The sequence below is a fragment of the Chanodichthys erythropterus genome, chromosome 13 (assembly GCF_024489055.1).
Source record: "Chanodichthys erythropterus isolate Z2021 chromosome 13, ASM2448905v1, whole genome shotgun sequence".
NCBI lineage: Eukaryota > Metazoa > Chordata > Actinopteri > Cypriniformes > Xenocyprididae > Chanodichthys > Chanodichthys erythropterus.
Window position 1 is genome coordinate 41,140,366 of NC_090233.1, and position 21,443 is coordinate 41,161,808.

The 21,443-nt window shown below is 36.5% G+C and overlaps 1 protein-coding gene across 2 annotated transcripts in view; it reads left to right on the top strand.

The window, feature by feature from the left end:
* arid3c (AT rich interactive domain 3C (BRIGHT-like)) overlaps positions 1–21,443 on the top strand; it is an 84,588-nt gene that overhangs the window by 2,814 nt on the left and 60,331 nt on the right. Inside the window, exon 3 of one of the 2 annotated variants that reach the window (XM_067408075.1) lies at positions 8,016–8,102. The exons of the other annotated variant lie outside the window; for it this stretch is intronic. Within the exon in view, the coding sequence (XP_067264176.1) occupies positions 8,016–8,102 (87 nt within the window). The remainder of the gene's footprint in view (positions 1–8,015; positions 8,103–21,443) is intronic. 2 annotated transcript variants of the gene reach the window in all.

Below are 21,443 nucleotides of genomic sequence, written 5' to 3' on the forward strand. Positions count from 1 at the left end.
CTTAAAATGTTTCATAATTTAGGTCTAAAAGTGTTACAAATTTGTTGTTATTAGAGTCTTTGCTGTTGATGTGTACAAGTACAAAATACTAATTTGGCTTCAATTGGTTTTGATTGTTATAAAACTGATTTTTGTATGGGAACTGGATTTTTTTTGTTATTCTCAGTCAGCTGTAAATTCAGGATTATGTGTGAGAATGTTTCAGCGTTATGCTGCAGCAGTTTAGTTCCACTGTATTCTCAGGGGAAAATTTAGAGTGATACACTGAGAGTGAGGCTCTTAAGCAAACACAGATCTATACAGAATGAGCCTGGATGGACTTGTCATTCCTTATTTATGATAGATCATTCTGAGACCTTTCCAAATGAGACATGCACATTAGTGGCTGCATTAGTGTAAGCACTGGCTTAACGTTAGGGGTACAATGCGGTTTGAATAAAGTCAGCTGCTTTTAATTGACTGTGATAAAATTGAATATATTGTGCATCAAAATATCTAAAAATTGTACACAGAAGAAATTCAAAGTGCAGTTTTCATTATTTTAATAATGAAATGTAAATAGATTTAGTTTTAATTTCTAGAAGTTTTGTGTTTATATATATATATATATATATATATATATATATATATATATATATATATATATATATATAAACATATAATTTAAGATTAATATCAACCACAATCTTTTCTTTTCCTTTTTAAAAAAAAAAAAAAAAACAATACCGAGGACAGTGTTACATAACACAATAAATGTTTTGCAGAAGTCTAGGACATGCATTTTGTAATCGCTCTTGAACTATTTGGACAAATCAAGTGAAATGCAGAAACAATGAAAGGATGCCGATGGCATTTGGCAGACTGACTGGAGCCAGTGTACTGCCTGTTTTCAACACTTCAAAAATGTCTAAATGCTATAAATGCCTTCTTGAAATAAGAAAGGCAGTTTAGAGGAATGTAAAAATAGGCTGAAGCATTAAACTTACTTGTGACCAAATTTCTGGTGTCTGTATTTATGAAAGTAATTAAAACACTAAATACAGACCATGCTTACCTTTGAAAAAACTTTCAAAGTCAGCTCAAATTGTTGTGTACCATATTTTTTAATTAAAACTAAACCCAAAGATCTAAATAACTCTCAATTATAAAAACTACATATCGTATAAAAAGCTATACGTGTAACATTGTTTGCACTTCATATCATAATCTAATTTCTCTTTTATTTGAGCGCAAGATGGATGGGTTTAGCAATTCTATTTGCACTGATATTAGAAATTAGTCATTCAACAAAGGAATACAGAATAGATAGGAAAGAGAGCCGGACAGGGAAGGATCGGAAGAGACAAAGTTAAACTGTTGCCATACGGCCGTTTATTGTCAAAGAAACAGTGAGGGGGGGGGGGGGGGGGAGCAAGTAGTTGCGTAGAGTTTTGGCAGGAATGCAGGAAACTAGACCTGGTGGCATTCCAACCTGGCTCCCTCCCAATAATGCTGGGATATCCCTCTCAGGCTGCGTATGGGTCGGCTCGAAGCCAAGCCATTACGAAATAGGAACAAACTGCATACTTCATCACAGTCTAGCCAGACAAATATATTTGTGTGTGTCCACAAAGCGGATCACATTCTGTTGTACACTTAAATATTTATTGCTTTTGTTTGTTTGATGTGTGCACACTCATTGAAATGCAGTTTTCTTTGCATTGCACAATAAATATAATTAATTTACGTAGTACTGTACTTTCAATCTTTTATAATATTAGAAAAATCTTTACTGTCACTTTTGATCAATTTAATGCATCCTTGCTGAATAAAAATATTTCTTTAAAAAGAAATAATTCTGACCTCAAACTTTGTGTCAAACAGCTCCACTTTATAGTTAATATTCTTTATCAGCAGGCTCTGTATCTCAACCTTTTTGAAGCACATATCAAATGCTTACTAAAATACAGCGTGTGCTTTTCCTCCTCTGCAAATATCACTCATGATATTGATTACACAGTCTGACCTCCACTTTGGTTTCGGGGCGTATGTTTGATCCCCCCCCCCCCCCCCTCTCTCTGCCATGTTTTGCAAACATTAAAAAACTCACAGAATGGCTTTTTTCCCATAACAAGGCTTTTACAGGGCCATAGAGGGGGCTGGGCAGGGCTGAACGGGGTGGAGGAAACCTGGCAGTGGTGTTTGGTTTCACTATAAGCTTGTGGAAAAGGAGGTTTCTCTTTCCTTCTCCAATCCGCTTTAGTTAAATTAGTCTTATGTATTGTGTATATGTGGGTTTGTTTTGCTTTTTGTTTTGTTTTTTTGACTCGGAGGATATTAGCACTCCCTAAACTCTGAACTCTGTTCCAAGGCTCAGAAGAGACAGTTCGGCTGTTTAATCCTCTAGAAGTAATGGTTAGAATCCTGTGTAAATTCAAAATAATCCATTTGCATTTTATTATTCCAGTTAAAAGCAGATTATCGAGTATCGAGCCAGCCAGTGGTGGCCTAATGCACTCACGATTAAGCAAAACATCTCTTGGAGAAAATGAGAAATGAGGCAATTGTGAAATCATTGAAAGGAAGACAACGTTCCCCCTAGCCAGGAAGGTGAAGTAGTCTTTGTGGTTAAACAAGCGTTGTCAGAGGGCAGGGGTTTAAAGATATGCACCTCTTTGTTTTACTGAACGCTTTTGTGAAGAGGAAAAAAAAACTTATGGAAGTGAGAGACAGAGGCTATATGCGGCCAAAACAGACCTAACTCATAAGCCTCTTCGCTTAGTCTGTTGATATATTTAAATGGCCTGTCCTAAAGTCTTCTCAAGTAACACACTTCAATTCAAGCCCATTAATACCTTCATAAAAATCTTTGGAGCCCTTCTTTGAAATCGACACACATGCACATACACGCACACACAGTAACTCCGGTGTCAACACAAGACATTCCTTGACTTTACAGGCCTGCTCCACCCCTACGGTATCCCCTTCTGTTTGATTGCACTGCTTTGCTCATATGTTTTGGGGTCCTGAGAGCCATTAAATGCCCCAGCATGCAGTCTCAAGTTAAAACACATGCATGGAGCTAATTCTCCATATGGCACAGAGGTTGTGATTTTTATCCAGCAGCACTATCGTTAGCCTTCTGTGGTATGAGCTAACCCAGGCCTTCCGACAGCTGTGGCAGGTTCGTTTTGGACATGTGCTGTCAGTGGAAATATTTAATAGAATTCCAGTCGTTTCAGTTTTAGATCGCCTTATAAATTAGAGCCTCCTTTAGCTATGTCCAATTGGTGGGCTGTTATAAAATCCCTGTTGAACATGTCATCAGCTGCCAGATTTGAGGAGAGCTGATAAGCCTGCTTTGAACATTAACCATACTGAACATTCAGAACTAGTCACAGACCCACAGCTAGAGCTATATCATCTTGCTCACTGACTGTAATAACAAAAACAGTGTCACATCAAATTGAGAGCTCATTATTATTATTCCAATGACAGTATTAGCCATATATTGTAAAACAAATGCACTGTATAGAATAAATGAATATTTCATAAGTATATTATTTTATTTTATACTACGGGGCTGTTAAATGCTCGAATCTGATTGGTTGTCGAACGTTTTAAGGTGTGCAGTTATTTTCAGGGAAATGCACGGCTAAAGTAGTTCTAGCAGGTCTTGACCGCATCACAGTTCCATATCGCTTCGCCAAATGATTTCAGTTATTTCAATAGGTCCTGCTGCCTACAACCGCAAAAGAAACAAAACCCACAGCACCGACCAAGTAAATAAATATAGTAAACAATAGGATAAAAATGAGAAATTATTGTCATAGTTTTTGTCACAAAATACGTTTTATTATGTCCTGAAAGCACATACTCACTCAAACGCGCACATATAGTACGGACACACACTCGCACAGAAACGTGTTGTCCATGTTGCTCTGACAAATTAATCAGTAAAATAGTTTAGCAGCTTAAAATCTACAAGACATTTCTCACCATTGAGGTAATAACTATGCAGTTCTTGAGGTAAATCAACTTACAGCTATTAGTAGAGAAACTGCTGCCGTGAGAGACCCACAGACTCAGGTAGGCTAATTCACATATGCTTACTCTCTCTCTCTCTCTCTCTCTCTCTCTCTCTCTCTCTCTCTCTCTCTCAACTGCATTAATAACCTGCTATCAATGGCTAAAGCCTCTGTTACAATCTGAAATTACGTTTTGGAATTTGCGTAATGGCCGCATTATCACCTCAGGTGTGCAGTATTTTCTAATAATTCAAAGGCCCTTCATCAGTTATTCCTTACTTACACTACTGTAGGGTAAATACAATGCTTTTGTCCTAATTTCTACACTTGCAAGAGATAAACCTTTGAGCTTTTATTTTGACGGAAACTGCAGTTGAGTTTTATTTTGGTGGAAAACTGCAGTTCATGTAAAAAAAAAGGTTTACAAACACATCTCATTACAAATTTAGTAAAATGCTGTAATCACTGGCCCATAAAAATGTGGGAAATTATGATAATGTGAAAATAAAAAGTAACTGGTGCCCGTTGCGTTCCGAAATGCACACTAAACTCACAGCACATGGAGAGAGATGGAGTCGACTGCATTCATTTACTTTGAGCTATTCTGAGACGCTCAAAACACTGGATCACAAGCTGATCGCATGAACAATGTGCACACTTTGCATTGAAATACACAGCACAAACAGACAATTTGATAAGGGGATTAATATTGTGCTTTTTAGTGTGCGATTTTAGTTCGTTTGAAAGATACTATGCCCAAGCAATGGTGCAAAACACAACGTTAAAAACCTTTTATGTAACAAAGAGAAGTTTGAATATATTTTCAGTTCATTATGAAACTCTGGTGAGACAGACAGATTAGACTGTGGCAGGTCGCCACAATCTAGTTAATGAATGGTAAACACTGCATAACATAATAATTATCAGCTTATCTGTATTTGTATCTGTACAGGGAGATTGACTTGTCTTTTAATGTAGATGTCACATTTTAATAGCAGGAAACATGGCTTTTCTTCTGTAGCTTGCAAAAGTCATAGGGCAATGAGCAAACTCAGCAAATACTAATATAACAACCACTCCACCCCCACAACCAACCAACCAACCCCCCCTAAGTGTGTTTATAAGAAGTAACACCTTCTCCACGCAAGAGTATACTCTGTTTTGCGTGGTACTGTAATACATACTATTAACCTGTTAATGGTCTCCATAGCTTTTCAACACTTTGCCCTTAATCTGAAGAATGAGGTGTGATTTCAAGCAGTTGTAGACCACATGGCATCATTTGGACACACAATTTAGAGTTCATGTTCCCTGTGTGATTTCCTGTATGCTGGAGTCCAGTGATCAGAAGGCAGCCCATGTGGATTGTGAATTTTGCAGTGAAGTAACTAATTGAAATGTGTTTTTGTTATCTTTTTTTATCTGTTTTAAAACAGGAACATACTGATAAGTACGTAGCTTCATTAAGTCTGATAAACATTCACTCACTGTTGTCTAAAACATGGGGATATTATTGGTCATTTATTAGTAGTGAGTCAATGTAGATTGATTTCACAATACACTTTGTGATCATGGTTGCCAGGCATAGTCTATGCAAACATTATGTCCAGGATATAAACAAAACGCTCTGTTCACTTAAGCTACAAGATCTATATACAGTACCGAAGCCAGTAGAAACATTCTCAGATTATACAGTAGATAACTTTTGACATGCTTGAATATGGTGTAATAATTGTGCAGAGGTTTTATATATATATATTCAGTGCAGCAATGTCATATGATCATTAGAGATCCATGTGATATATTGTTTTAAGGTCATTTACTGTGCTCTCTGTGCAAGGTTTATCATACATTTTTCTTGGTACTTGAAGTAAATTAGCTATTAATGGACATACAGAGCCGTTTTACCTTCAGTTCAAGAGTAATGGTCAGTAAAGGAATGCCTAATCTTTTGCAGTGTGTTTAGGCTAAGCTGGAGCCCAGCAGTAAAACACTTTTAGATCATATTGCTTTGGCTTTGCATTTTGGATTTTGGTGCACAAGTATTTTCATTTGTCCTTGTGTCAGTATCAGTAAGACACATGCAGTGCAGTAAGTATTACATGCCAGCAGGCAGCAGCTGAGGTCTCATGTCATCAGTCTTGGCCCATATGGCCTCACGTGTCAGCGTTCATTAAGGTGAAGAGTTGTAATGAAAGATAGCGAGGAATCAAGCATTGAGTGTCTAGGTCAGAATCAGATACTCTCTTTACAGGATTAACTTCTTCAACACATCCCCCAATCCTAATGATCCCACACACACACACACACGCACGCACATTTTTTTTTCTTGTGTTTATATGAGTTTATTACTGCCTGATTGTTTTGGTCAAGCACTTAGACATGTCCATACAGTACACAGTTGTAACACTGTGTTCTAACCAGGTGTGATGCAACAAGTTTCCAGTGACAAGCAATTTGTCTGACCACACTGTGCATGAAATGGCTGCATGATGTAAGAGTCACATCCAGAAGATGCATTTAATGTTAGGGATGTGCAAAACTGACTAGTTGGTGGCTTACCTGAAAGACTATTTGAGTAATCTGTTTTAAGGAAATGCTGTATAATTTGGCCATCGGTTATCCTCCTTTTTCCTGACGAGTGTACCATGTTTTAAATTATGGGAGGCACTTTCGGTTTGGGGAAGTTCCACTCAAAAAGACTGACAACAAATAATTTCAAATAATAATGTAACGCTTGGTATTTTAATGTGGTATTCAGTGGAATTCCTGTGGCAAGAGCTCTTTTCAGTTGCTGTGCTCTTTTCCTCCAGATTATTTTTATTTATTTTTTTATTCCGCTGTAACAGTATATGAAAAAAGACAACATGCCTTGCACATTTGTAATCTGCTGTCCCGATTTACTTTACGATGTATTCCATGAATGATTCACTGGAATGCACCAAGAATCTTTGTTTTTTTCCCCAAATCCTCATGTCTCTTTCTAGGTTTGTTTTCACATGCTTTAAAATTGTCTCCCCTTTACACTTCTAATCCCTATTAGCAGTGTTTACTGGAACATTTCTATAGCAGGTAAATACTATATTTGTTATCTGTCGAAATGATAGAAAGATTTTTGAAATATTATCACTATTATTTATTTTAAATCAATGCAATTAGATTTTTTTTCACCAATTCATGCAGCCCTAGCAAAATAGAAGATAGAAATGAAATGGAAATTGATCAAATGTTTTATCGCTTCTTGTGGTCACAGCTAGATTGGATAAAAATGACATGGAGAGAATTTATTCTACTATACTTTTTTTGCTTGTTACTTTTCTGTGTCACACCTAATTAGGACCTGGTGTCAGATGTGTCATCTACATCATTGAAAATTAACAGTTATAACTGATAATTGTGCACTCTAAGATGATAAGATTTTTTTATTTAGCTATCTGTATTTGACAATTGATATATTTTTGTGTTAGTTTTGTGTAAACTGTTAGTGTAATCCTAGTAGTAACACCCTTTTCCTCAGCGGTTGAATCATTTATAAGATGGAGGGTAATCTCAGCCTGACCCATTCAGTCTGATTCAGAGACACACATGGGGCTAAAGATCACATGTAACATTAGTAAATTAGCTTGTTGCTTAATCCCACAAGAGATTTTTGGATAATGGAGCACAGAGGGCAGGTTTTGGGCTTGAAAAAAATGGAGGAAAAACGTATAAAGTGAATAGACATGGAGAAGTATGTAAGGGTAAAATGGGGGTGGAAAGAAAAATGAAAGGGCTGTTGTCTGAGAGCGTGAATGCAAATACCAAATTTTTATGGCTAATCCAACTCACTTGCCTGTTAGTACAACGTCTGCTACTAAAGCAACTAACACCAGAATGTTTTGTGTTGTGACCTTTACTTTGTTTAAAACAAATGCCGTCTTTCTTTGCCGGCATCATTAGCATGAGTCAAATGTAGTTCTTTGTACGTCTCAGCCCGTGATTTCAGTTTTGCCCTTGACATGTGTTCAGTCAGGCCAAGGCAGCGGGCCAGGGAGGAAGCTGAAAGAATCGAGTGTTGCTTTCGGTGGCAGTGGCTCTTCGTCTCTGATTCAGGAGGTCAGTAATCACCCCCACCCCCCATTCCTCATTTCTTCATTCAAATTGCACACACACACCCTTTTACTGGCCTCTGGCCTCTCTGTAACAACCCCTCCACCCAAACAGTAGTGACAGTCTGGAGAACTTATGTCTGTCTGGATGATAGTGTTAAAGACAAAGACCATTTGTCGATAGTGTCAGAATAGTGTGGAATAGATAGTGTTGAATCTTTGTACAAACTCTCACAAGCAATTTAAAGGGACAGTTTACCCAAATATTTTTTTGTTTGTTTGGTTTTGCACCCCACTGGCTTTCATTGTTAAAACAAACGGGAAAAAAAGGAAATTTTCAAGATATCTTTTTTATGTTAAAGAGAAAAAAATAAAGTCATACAGATTTGGAACGATATAAGGGTGTTCATATTTGGGAGAACTATCCCTTTAAATGGCTTAAGAGGTAGATGTAGAACATAGGCATAAATGCAAACATTTTATTTAAACCCTGTGAAACCACTTAATGTAACCAGATTAATTTATTTGAAGGAAGAATTAATTCAAAGCATCAACAAGCCACTTGTGAGACAAAGTAATGTCTGTCCTAACTACAAAGTGTGATACTATCAAGGTCCAATTTAATCCAGTGCTGAATTCATGAATAAGTGCTACTCAACTGACCGGCCAGTGCCCTACATAGTTCACAACCCACATGCAGCATAGAAGGCCCGCTTTGTTTTTAATGGCCAGCAATGAATTCAAGGGTCAATTAGAGCCTGAATTCCACAGGCATGTGATACAACATTCCCCACCTTCATGAAAGAAACCTCAATTACAGCAGACGCTTTAATGCAGAAGACAGCTCTGTTTTAAAGCTGTTGATCATTTCACTCATTTAACAAGAGCAATTTCAGTACTATTGCCATGGATGTCATTAACTTCCAACTTACTTCCACACCTCCGTGCTAAAAGATTTGCAGGTCAGTAAAAGAAACCTCTGCTTGCTGGTGCCACGGCAGTGAAAAAAACAAGGAACAATTAATAGTAGAAACAGCATCGGATGCCTCTGGATCCTAGGGATTGTTTATTTTACAGAATTGCCCTGCACCCAATTCCTTTCCTGCTGCTGTAAAGATGATTTATCAGGTCTGAAGGGAACTATGAAATATTTGAAATCAAAACAAGCTTGTGTTGCGTTTTACTCAGAGGGTTTGTGTTTTTTCCGTCTGGTTCTGTTGTTAAAGAAAGCCGTAACCTAAAATGTTTACACTCTAAAATAAAAAGAAACAGTGAACACTCACAGGAAAAAAACAGCCAGAGAAATGTAATTTGTGAAGAAATGTGAAGAAACATAAAGCAGGTATTTTTAAATTAGTATTGAATGCCTGTAGTTTTGATGATGCTTTTTACTCTGGAGAGAATTCCTCAAGCATAAAGCTTCAGAAGTAGGAAGGTTTCCTTTCCTTCAGTTTGCAAGATCATTTATTATGTTTTCCTGACTAGAAATAAGTTTATGCAGTTAAGAAATGTTAATTCTGATTTTTCATATTTTTGATGAGGTTTAAGAAGTCCAGTTCTACTTTTAATTTTTAGTTGTTTTTGAGATGTACTGTTTATTGTAGTGTAGTTTTCTAATGGTCAGGTTGTCAGTGATTTATTCAATAAACAAGACTCAGATATTTAACAGTGAGATGCGTTTAGCTCCCTATAAATATATAGCGTCATAGAAAACATGTCTGTATTTCAAAAATATCTATATTTTCTACTGTATAGCATCAAAGACAAAGTTACTCAGGAAATCAAGGAATACAAATGTATTGGAAATAATGATTTCTGCTGCCCTTCATGTGAATTACGGTAACAACAGACTGCGTTGAACCAATCAAATTCCAGCTGTCAGCAGAGAAAAAAGATGGACTCTGACCTTCAGTGCACAATAAAGTAAAGAGCAGAGACTCTTTTGTCCATGCCATTTGTGGAAGATTTCAGTATTGTGTAAGAGTATCGCTATCCTCAGATAGTGACTATTGAATGTTTGTAATTTATTTTCCGTTTCAGTCCGTTCAGAACTCAGTTCCATTTATTTGTATTAAATACAGTATCAGCACTTCCACACGTAACAGCTTAAAATTGCCTTCTTGCTAGGGATGCTCCAATTGATCAGCTAGCCAGTAATGGCTTTTAATGACTCGATCGGCGATCTCTCAATTTGCCCATCTCAGAAACCGATCTCAAAGCCTGCCGTGAAAGGAATGGCATAGCCTATATGACATGCTTATCACAGAGCTGTCTTAATCTCTATCCGGTGCTGGTAAAATATATATCTGAAACTGATACATCTTTATTAAATAAATTTTGACAAATCAGTCATTTGAAAACTTTCTCTGAGACATAATTTCACAAACAGCATGAGTGAAGCAGCGCACTCCCTCGAAATGTGCAAATGGCTTCACATCATTACAACGCGTCTGCACTATAAACAAGCTGCACATTTGACTCAAGAATTGTCACAGGCACAATTGTGGCAGTGTCACTAAAGTTTATCATTTGCACATCTTTTTTAAACCATTCAGTACTCGTTCTCTCTCTAATGCACACCCAAAGCGCACACACATAAAGCTGCCTTACAAACAGCTCGTAAGTACCAAATTGAGTTCTTTTCATGGCTGATTGTGCTTAAATGGTCAAATACATATGAAAACGCTATATAAATGCCTCATTCATTCATTCATTCAAATACACTCAAATGTATGTACAAAATTACTGTCTTGGCAAGTATCCTCGTAAACACAGTGTGTTATGTCTTCAGTGATCAAAAATGCTGAGAGGGAAAACGCATGTCTAACAGTATATTGGATCCGCGCGTTTGGTCTTAAAGTGACAGCAGCCTAATAAACCTGCTGCTGTTAATGTTAATTAAACAACAAATGACAAAGTGAAATATTACTCAATGCTCGTGACTGAAGAAGTTTTGTAATCTGTTTTTAATCTATTCAAGGAAGACTATCCAGTGTTATTTTTACATTTGATTCCTATTCAATTTCTGTATTATTTCTTACCTGAATACCACTGTAAGATCTACCTGAAAAAACTTCAAGCACTGTATATTTCATTTGTATCTTTATTCTATTCTATTTATTTGTGCTACTGCTTGCAATTTGTTTATTTAATCTTATTTTATTACTAGCCGTTTACTTGTCTTTTTTTGTGTACATTCAGTTCAAAGTTTGAAATCAGGCTTGTGTTTTGTATAAGCTATTGTGCAACAAAATTGCCCCATTGTAAAACAAAAATGCAGATCCTCTAAAATGAGAAATTCCCCCTTTAAATGCCTTTAAATAATATCTGTAAAATACTTATTGGATCTATATAAATAATACTACATGATAAGAATAAGCCGTCAAATTGACCCCATGATTGGTATCAGCTGATACTGTTTCCTGTGATCGTTGATCTGCCCCAAAAATCCTGATCGGAACACCCTTACTTCTTGCATAGGACATGGATTGCATGCAGATTTGATATTTTATGATAGCAAAAAAAAAAAAAAAAAAAACATTTTATGTCTGCATAAAATGTGTATGTAGAATAAAACAAACAAACAATATAAACATTTATATTTTACTACTTTATTTCCCTCCAATTTCTTCAGTGTTTGTTAGCTTACACTTTTTTTCTCCCTTCATTTGTTTCACAGGTGAGAATTATTTTCTTAAAATAGCAAGGCAGTCCAGCTATCACCTGATTTATATACATGTGAGCACAATCGGATTAATAGAGCTTTAAGTCATATCCGTGTAATACTCTAGATCATTTCTGGTCCCTTCCTCCCTCAAAGAGGTAGAGGGAAGCAATCAGTAAATTCTGATTGAAGTCCTCACTAAATCAATAGAAACCAGATATATCTCGTAATGCCATAGATCCAGAGCTGACCTACAGAGCTGTACATCCTCACTTTGGTTTGTCCGGCCTATCTCTTCCCAAATAGCGCATTAAATTGGGCAACAGAGCAAGTGTCTGTCAACAACTTGTTTATCCAGAGAACAAAAAGCAGTGAAAGTTGTCCTGCTGAAATCACAGATAATGTAAGATGATTTTTTGTATACAAATAAAAGTGCAGCCATGCATAATTTTTGTGTATTGATGAAGCTTTGGGGTCGAAACTTGTCCAATCATGATTGACCGCATTGTTAAAAAGCAGCCAATGTTATCAACAGAGGACATTATCCACTTCTCCTAGGATGAGGCCTAATGAAGTTAAATAGAATTTTGACAAGATAATGGATTTGTTTTCCTTCCTTGATTCCATTCTCTCCCCCTCAGCGCTCACGATAAACTGTGTAGAAAAGAAGTGAGAGGGAAACGGATTATTCAAGGCTGCTCACAAGGGGGATGAAAGATCAATAATGAACCTTTTTGAGAAAAAAAAGAAACATCCAGTGAAGGCCTCTATAATTTGGGTTCGAGTTAGTTCTTAGGCATAGGAACTGAATTCTTCTTAGCTCGTGCACTGGATCTGGCCCCTCATCGGGGGGTGATCGCTGACCAATAAAAATTTACAGCACATAGCAGAGAGGAAGTAGCTTATACAGCAACCTTGCTACACAATTACGTGGCGAGGTACACTACCTTTCAGTAGTTTGGGGTTGGTAAGGTTTATTTTTGAAAGAAGTCTCTTATGTTCACCAAGGCTGCATTTATTTGATTAAAATATAGTAAAAACAGCAATATTGTAAAATATTATTATAATTCAAAATAATTTAAAATAATCTAATAAAATTATTATAAAATCAAAAAGAACAGCATTTATTTGAAATAGAAATATTTTTAACATTGTGAATATCTTTACTGTAACTTTTGTTCAATTTAATGCATCCTTACTGAATTAAAAGTTTAATTTATTTAAAAAAAAAAACAAATACTGCACCTAAATATTTGAAAGCTAGTGCATCGTGCATCCAAAATTTATATTTTAATATTAATGTATAAAGATATTTGATGAATATTTGAGTTTTGTCTTAAGCAAAATTTAATTTCAGTAATCTATATTGTCGTACCGTGTTTATTTATTAATGTTAAGTCGGATCTGTAACATTTCCAAATCAAGAAAAAATGTTACTGTCACTTTAAGATGGCTCCCAGAGAAACATGATCCTCTCTAATCAGCATTTGCCTCTGTGAAATCTAACATAAGCTTGCTGACTCTTCGTTTCTGTTTAGCATAAGCAGAATCTGATGACCTTTGACCTATTTGTAGACCTCACCCCCTCTCATCGCCATAAAACTAGGCTTGCTGCGCATAGATTCCTCACTTGGTCATTGATCATTAAGGAGATCAAAGGGTTAGTGAAACGATCAGCCGTGGCATACACTATCCCGTAAGGCGTTTGGTAGAGCAATCCTCTCGTTCTTAAAACCTGTACTGTTGTGTGGCATTTGACAATTGAAATATATGGAGTAAATTATATGGAATAATGCAAACGCATTTGTTAGGAAGGTGTGATGTCTATCGTTGGCATGTTGTGTGTGTAGATGTGTGTATATATAGTGCTCACCTTTCACCCCTCATCACTCACCGCTCAACTGTGTCTCCACGTAGCTTCAGTGTGTATTTCTGACTAGCTCGTGTTTGTTCCACTTCTTTGTCGATTGCAGGAGAAATGTGCCGTATTCCTCAGAGCTGACCACGACTCATATTCCCTCTCTTCAATAATTCAGAGCTAGTGCCGTAAAGCTGTTACTTAAAGGCCTCTTCTGTCAGTGTCATTTTGTTGGCTTATACGTTGTGTTCCTGCTGTGTATCGTCTACTTAGACAAATGTTTTATGATCAACAGTAAATTTGACAGGCCAATGCTGTTCGCTAGATCATTTCCAGATGGTCTTTACAAGGAGAAGTAAGCGTGACGAGGATTCCAAAGATATAGTTAACATTATGACAAGTAAATGCATTGATAACATTTCAGCTACTATGTAGTGCTTTAAACTACTACTGTATACAGTATATACTCTTTCCTGTTCAAAAGTTTGAGGTCAGTAGGATTTTTTTTTTTTTTAAAGACGTTAACGCTTTTATTTAGCAAGGATGTGTGATCAAAAATGACATTAAAGTCTTTTGTTACAAAATGTTTTCTATTTTTTTTTTTTTTTTTTTTTTTTTTAATTGTTCTTTTTAATTTTCTTTTCATAAAAAAAATGCATTACGGTTTCCACACAGATATTATCAACTGTTTTCAACATTGATGTTTCTTGAGCACTAAATCTTTCAAAAAATCTTACCAACCCCAATCTCTTGAATGGTAGTTTATAAGCGGGAACTTGTAATGCATGATGGGTGTGAGCAATGTCTTCAAATAAGAACTATGGTTAATTACACTTCTCCTTTTTGCCTGAATAAGATATGTTAAAGAAGTTGTGATAATATTGGTTTTAACACTAAATATTTCAGTTTAGTCTGTGGTATCATGATTCCACTAATATCAGCATATTTGCAATAAGAGAAATGGGTTTGGTTAGCATTAAACTTTGGGCATTCAGACCTATTGGACGAACAACACAGATAGGACATTTTCGCCAAGACTCTAAACATGAAAACTTAAGTTGTGTTTGAAGGTATAATTTGTGGTGATATCTTCACCATCTGCTTTTGCAATGCTAGTTTGACCCCCTCCTCTGGCAGGAAATGGCATCCCCCACTGATGATGTGGCACTTTGAGTCATAAATTTAATAGCTTGACCCCCCCTCGTTCCCCACTCCTGCTTCTCCATCCCTTCATAGTCCTCTTCCTCTCTCTCTTTCTCTCTCAGGAGTGACCTTTTTCCTTTAATTATTTATCCATCTTAGTTTTATGGCAAGAGTTTGTTACAAAAGAGCCCAGTGGATGTGTTGGTTTAAGCCCTGCCCCCTCAGCTGAATGTTTTGATGTGACAGTGCAATACTCCCTTTGTGATCGGTGACAGGTGAAGGGAATTGATGAGATGAAGCTAGCGATTTCCTTCCATTTAAAGACTTGCTCCATATGTCCATTGATTTATGGTGTGCTTCGTGATCATCTGTTATATAAATTAGGTTATTATAATGAAGTTAAACTATTGCACATGCAGGTTAAGTATAGATTTGGAAACTAGATAGCAAATAGATGAGTTGCGTGCCTTTCTAATAGAGCTTATAGAATGATGGAATACACCTTAAAAGGTTAGTTTTCGCAAAAATGAAAATCATGTCTCACCCTCATGTCATTCTAAACCTGCATGACTTCGTTCTTCTATAGAAAACAAAAGAACATATTTTAAACATGCCAGTGTTTTATTTATTTATTTATTTATTTTGTCCATACACTGGAAATCAGTGGGGTCCAATGTTTTTGGACTCCAACATTCTTTCATCTTCTTTCAGACGAACACAATCCGAGATATATTTAAAAATATCCTTAGTCCTCCAAGGTTTATAATGGTTGTAAATGGCTGCCCAAATTGTGAAGACAAAAACATGCACCCATCCATAAAAAAATTAATCCATACGACTCCAGGGGATTAATAAAGGCCTTTTGAAGTGAATCAATGCGTAGTACGTCATGTCATTGTGTACTATGTCACGGAAGTTAACGCTGGAAGCTCGTTATTTTACTTTGTTTTAAATAAAGATATTTGTCTTACACAAATGTATTGATTTGCTTCAGAAGGCCTTTATTAACCCCCTGTAATCATATGGATTATTTTTTTATGGATGGGTGCTTTCTTTTTCTTTTCTTTTTTTTCTTTTTTTTTTTGCACCTTGGAGGATTAAGGATATTTTTAAATATATCTCTGATTGTGTTCATCTGAAGGAAGATAGTCATATACACCTAGGATGGCTTGAACAATCCCTACTTAACAAAATCACAGTTAATTTTATATGTCACGTGTAATGCAGATCACATGTCAGCACAGTATATAAGATTCACAGCCCAGCATGTATGCTTTCAATTAAAGTTGCTGGTTAACAAATTATACTTTGCAAATTATTTTGGAATTATTTTGTATGATACAAAAAGAGTAGTAGTCATTTTTAGACTAGACATGTAGACAGTCATGTGCCTCGTCATCTTTTACTCTACTAGCATAGTGTTTGCGTCAGCATTATTGTATGAATTGCAGAGCTTGCGATGAACACACGGCCACCAGTCACACATTTCACCCACTTAAAGGTCTGCTGAACTAAACAAGACATGACCAAGGGATATACACTGTAGCCTACATGAAAAATGTGTCTGTCGGAGCTTACAATACAAACACTAAGGACAGAAAAGGACAGAAATGAAACTCGTTTAAACCAAACGAACAGGTTATTAGAAGGTTAGATGGATCGTATTGTAGAACTGGCTTAGATTTGTTACCTCTGTGTGTAGTATCTACATGTAATGCTAATACCGCCTATGTCAGTGATGTTGAATTGGTTGTTTGGCTAATGTAATGTGGTCTGCTTTAGCATTTGGTCAATAAAGACGGCTCTGTGTGGTATGGTAGCCATCTTGAGCCTGGCTGTCAAAGACCATAAAAGGTTAGCTCACACAGGAGCTGCACTGTTGATATGACAGGGCCTTTGCCTTCAGTGCACACAAGCTGTGGGAAACACCAGCCCCTCCTGACACATTCATACATACACAAAACACACACACTTTCTCTCTCCCTGTACTACACACACACACAAACACACCAAATCTTATAACGCAGAGCAGTCAACACAAGCTCATCCATCACAGATCTATTCAGGGCTCCGGCTCCCTCTTTGTTCGCTAGTGTTGGCCGCAGCCCAACTTTACTCTGGGTGAAAGTGATATGAACTCAGTACTGGTGGTCTCGGGTAATAAATTCTACGGTTTCAGTGATGCTACTGATCGTTGGTACACCCAGTATCACTACTGGCTAACAACATCATTCAGTTTCCCAGAGTATGAGGGCAAATGAATAAAGATGACATTGTAACCAAAATAAAAGATTGACATAACTAGTCCTGCCCTCCATTGACTCAGAGCTTTGTAGTGCAGGCTAAACCAGCATCCCCTGCATTGCTTTAGTACTACAGTACTACTGAAAATGATTCACCACTTTTGTCATTTCCAGTGCAGTTTTCATTGGGATTGAGGACATGAGCAAGGATGTATTACATTTTTCAAAAATGACAGTGACGAATTAATGATTTTAAAAATGTAAAAAAAAAAAAAATGTATTTCAAATATATGCTCTTCTTTTTAACTTTCTATTTATCAAATCTTATTAACTTTCTATTATCTATTTATTCTGGAAAAATGTATGCAAAAATATTAAACAGCAAAACTGTTTTCAATATTGATAGTAATAAGGATCATGTGACACTGAAGACTAGAGCAGTGGCTGCCAAAAAATCAGTTTTGCCATCACAGGAATAAATGACATTTTAAAATATATTAAAATAGAAAAGTTAGTTTAAATTGTAATAATATTTCACAATTTTATTGTTTTTACTGTATTTTTGATCAAATAAATGCAGCCTTGGTGAGCATAAGAGACTTATGAACATGAAAACATGAGACATTTTTTTTCATTAAACTTTTGAATGGCATAATTTTGAATGTGTAATCTAAAGCCATATTTGTAATATGTCATGTATTTGATGTCCTTGTTTGTTTGGAGTGCGTTTTTAGATCTGTACTTTAACCAAGCTTCTATATTAAAGAATAGAAAACTATATTTAAACTATATTAAAGAATATAAAACTACTACACTTTCTCAAACAATATAGAAATTTTTTTTTTTTTTTTTTTTTAATAAAGTGATTGTTTTTTTTTAATATTGGTACTTCTCTAATAAATAATCTAAAAATTGAAAAAAGTAGTAATGTCAACTATTTCCTGTCATAAAACAATTGCCAGTAAACCTTACGTACAGCACAGTTAGTATTGATATTTAATGTTTGCTCCATTTGGAGTCTGATCCACTCATTTTAACATTTTGAAAGAGAGGCACCATGCAGGGGCCATCTTGATCTTTTGAACATGCATCCATGAGTCCCTGTTTTTTCTTTAGTTTTACTGCTTGGTCATGTTGCTTTGCATTATTTATTTGTACAGAGAGAACAGTTTCCAACTGCCTACATTGGTTACCTATGATTTATTCACACAGCTTTATATCGGTTTAGAGGCAGATATGTGCATTTCCATCTGCAGGGTTTGAGTTATACTACCATTTTGATTAACTGTTCATGGACCCAAGAGTATTAGAGCCATATGGCACTCAGGAAGAGAAAATCTAATGACTAATCCACTCTGAGTGCTGAATTGAGAAATCAGTTCCTGCTAATAATCTACAGATCTCAGAGAGATATTGTTTCATTAATGGATTTTAAAGACCACAGTTTCTTGTAAGAATTATATTTTTACAGCGATAAAACATCAAGTATTCAGTAGCATTAGAACAAATTGGGTTTTTACATGTTTGAGAAGCCCTCAGGACCCATTTTAATGTATTTTTCCTCAGCACCTCCTAAATAACTGATAGTCAGGCTACCAGAGATGTTCCTGCAGTTCACCATCATGCTTGATGTTCACTAGACACTTAAATAAAGTGTGATCCATTAAAAACATGAAAAATCTGTGATTAAAAATGTAAATGAAATTTAAACCTGGAACAAACTGAAAGTTTTAAGATATTTAGTTTATTTTAGACTTTTGGATCTCACTTTAATTAATAGTGCCCCATCCTCATCTGTATGTCCACAATAAGCTAATTTTCCATTATCGGAATGATTATGAATGATTATGATTTGAATTACCTTTATTTTGGGCATATTTGTATGTCATTAATTAATTCCCCTTTTCCCCCCTATTAATAGCCCTTGTTTTATGATAAACAGTCAAATTATGTTTGTGTTCAACAGTAAACCAAAGTGACATTAATAATGTCATCCAGTGAGCATATACATATGTACTCTTGTCCTACACCTCCATATCGATCTGGCTTTAAGTAGTGCCCAACGGAGTGGTGAGATAACCGTAATTCCACGCTTCTTGTTTTTTCAGGTTGTTATCTCAGTCAGTCCTCTTCAATAGTGTCATGTTTGCTCAGCTTCTCCAAAAGCAGCTGCAGCTGCCGTCGTATGAAGAAGCCATTCGTCATAATGGGGGAAATAAAGCAGGCTCATGTGCCGAGAGTCTCTGTCATCCCCCCCTCCCACCCTTCAATCCCTCTCTTTTTCCAAGGTCTGCGTCACACAACACTTTCTCTGACCTCTTTCCATACTGTTTGTTCACACGCGTGGCCTGCTGACTTTTCTGGCAGCGTTTACTTGGCCTGGCTCCAGCTGGCTGACGGTGCTGCAGCAGCATGCAGACAATCTCTTACAGATGTCTGGAGACATGGAGAAGGATTCATGCTTTAGAAACGAGGAAAGCAAGAATGGAGAGGAAACAAACATAACACTGTGAGCAAGGTGCACTGCTTCCTTCGAGTAGCCAATGAGCAGATTCTTCACTTGATATTGTGTGTGTGTGTGTGTGTGTTCTGTGTTTCCTGTTCTCTTTTGCACCGCTCTCTATATAAAGTATGATATATACTCAGCAAATAAAGAAACATACTCCCACTTTCAACTGCTTTTTTCCAGCAAATTCTATGTGTAAACATTTGTATGAACATAAAAAGATTTAACAACTGAGACATAAACTAATGAAGTTTCACCGACATTTGACTAACAGAAATGGAATAATGAGTCTGTGAACAAGGGGGAGGGGCGGGGGTCAATGTCAAAAGTGTCAGTCAGTGTCTTGTTTGGCCAGCAGCTGCTTTAAGTGCTTCAGTGCATCTCATTCTCATGGACTGAGCCAGATTTGCCAGATCTTGCTGTGCGATGTTACTCCACTATTCCACCAAGGCACTTGAAAGTTCTTAATCACGTCTTAGGGGACACATGTGGTTTGGCACTGCAAGGACAATCATCTGTCATTCCTGTCTCCTTTTAGCACTATCTTAAGCATCTTGCAATACAGACATTGCAGTTTATTTCTCTGTTCATATCTGCAGCAGGACTATGGCTTTCTCACAGAGGTGATCAGGGAGCCTGGACATCTTTCAGTCAGTAGAAAGGTCTCTTTAGTGTCCTAAGTTATTGGAACCGAGACTTTAATTGTGTGACTTTAATCTATAGTTATGCGGTGGCACAGAGTTAGGCCTGTTTCACACTGCAAGCATAAGCGGCGCGTGAGCAGCGCATATTTTTTCAGCATGCATGTTAACCAACGGATGCATTCACACAGGCAGCAGGAGCAGCTCGAGCGTCAGGCAGGAGCTGTAGCAGGAGCTCGAGCGTCGTAAGTCGTAAGCAGCAGTGCTGCGATCGTCTCGGCACCGAGTATATCCCTGTGTCTCAATCAGCTCCCTAGGTCGTGAATCGGTATATAATGAAAGTGAATGTGGCTGATACCCTAATCAGTGCCCTGACTACTGAACTAGGGAGCTGCTGATTGAGACACACGCTGCGCTGCTGACGCTCAATTAAAGTGAGCACACTTTTGATGAACAAAATAAATATAATTTCACTCAAAAAAGTGTTCAAAATGCACAGAATAAGCATGTCTAATGTGTTTTAACAAGAATTTGAGTATTACACAGAAGAAAATTAAGAATCAAAAATTAGTATTGGAGATTTACCCATTTAAACTTGTTTTTATTTATTCAGTTTGGGTTAAAGTATGGTGTATTATAAAAATCTAAAGTAAACTAGCCAGAAAATATGATATATATATATAAACATTATTTTAGTTATTACACAGACTGCAGCATACCCAAATCAAACCAAATATATTTGTTTTTATATTAGACTTTTTATATTTACTGTTGCACTAAAGTGAAGTGAAGAATTTATGTTATTACTTGATTGTTCAAGCTACCTCACAGAAGTGCTCTGTTTGTTAACAGAGTTGTTGAATGTTAAAATAAGGTGAATTAAATAAAAAATAAGGAACATCCTGGATCTGTTTTTTCGCTCTTTTTTATTCTTTTTTTATGTATTATAGAAGTATCGGATCGGGACTCGGTATCGGTAGATACTCAAAATCAAATGACTTGGACTCAAGGGCAAAAAACCTGATCGGGACATCCCTAATGAAACCCTCAGTCATTATTTATTCTGCCATACTATATGTAGTTCAAACCCTCTATGGCTATCTTGATTTTGTTGAGCACTAAAGCAGATTTTTTAATGTATTCATGTCATTATAAGGAATGAGAAAAGGAACTTAAAGGCTTAAATAGGGCATAAAAGTATCTTATAGTAGTCCATATGACCCATGCTCCATATTCAAATTCTTCTGAAGTCATATGATGACAAACAGGTTAAAATGTATGTTGTGATTCACT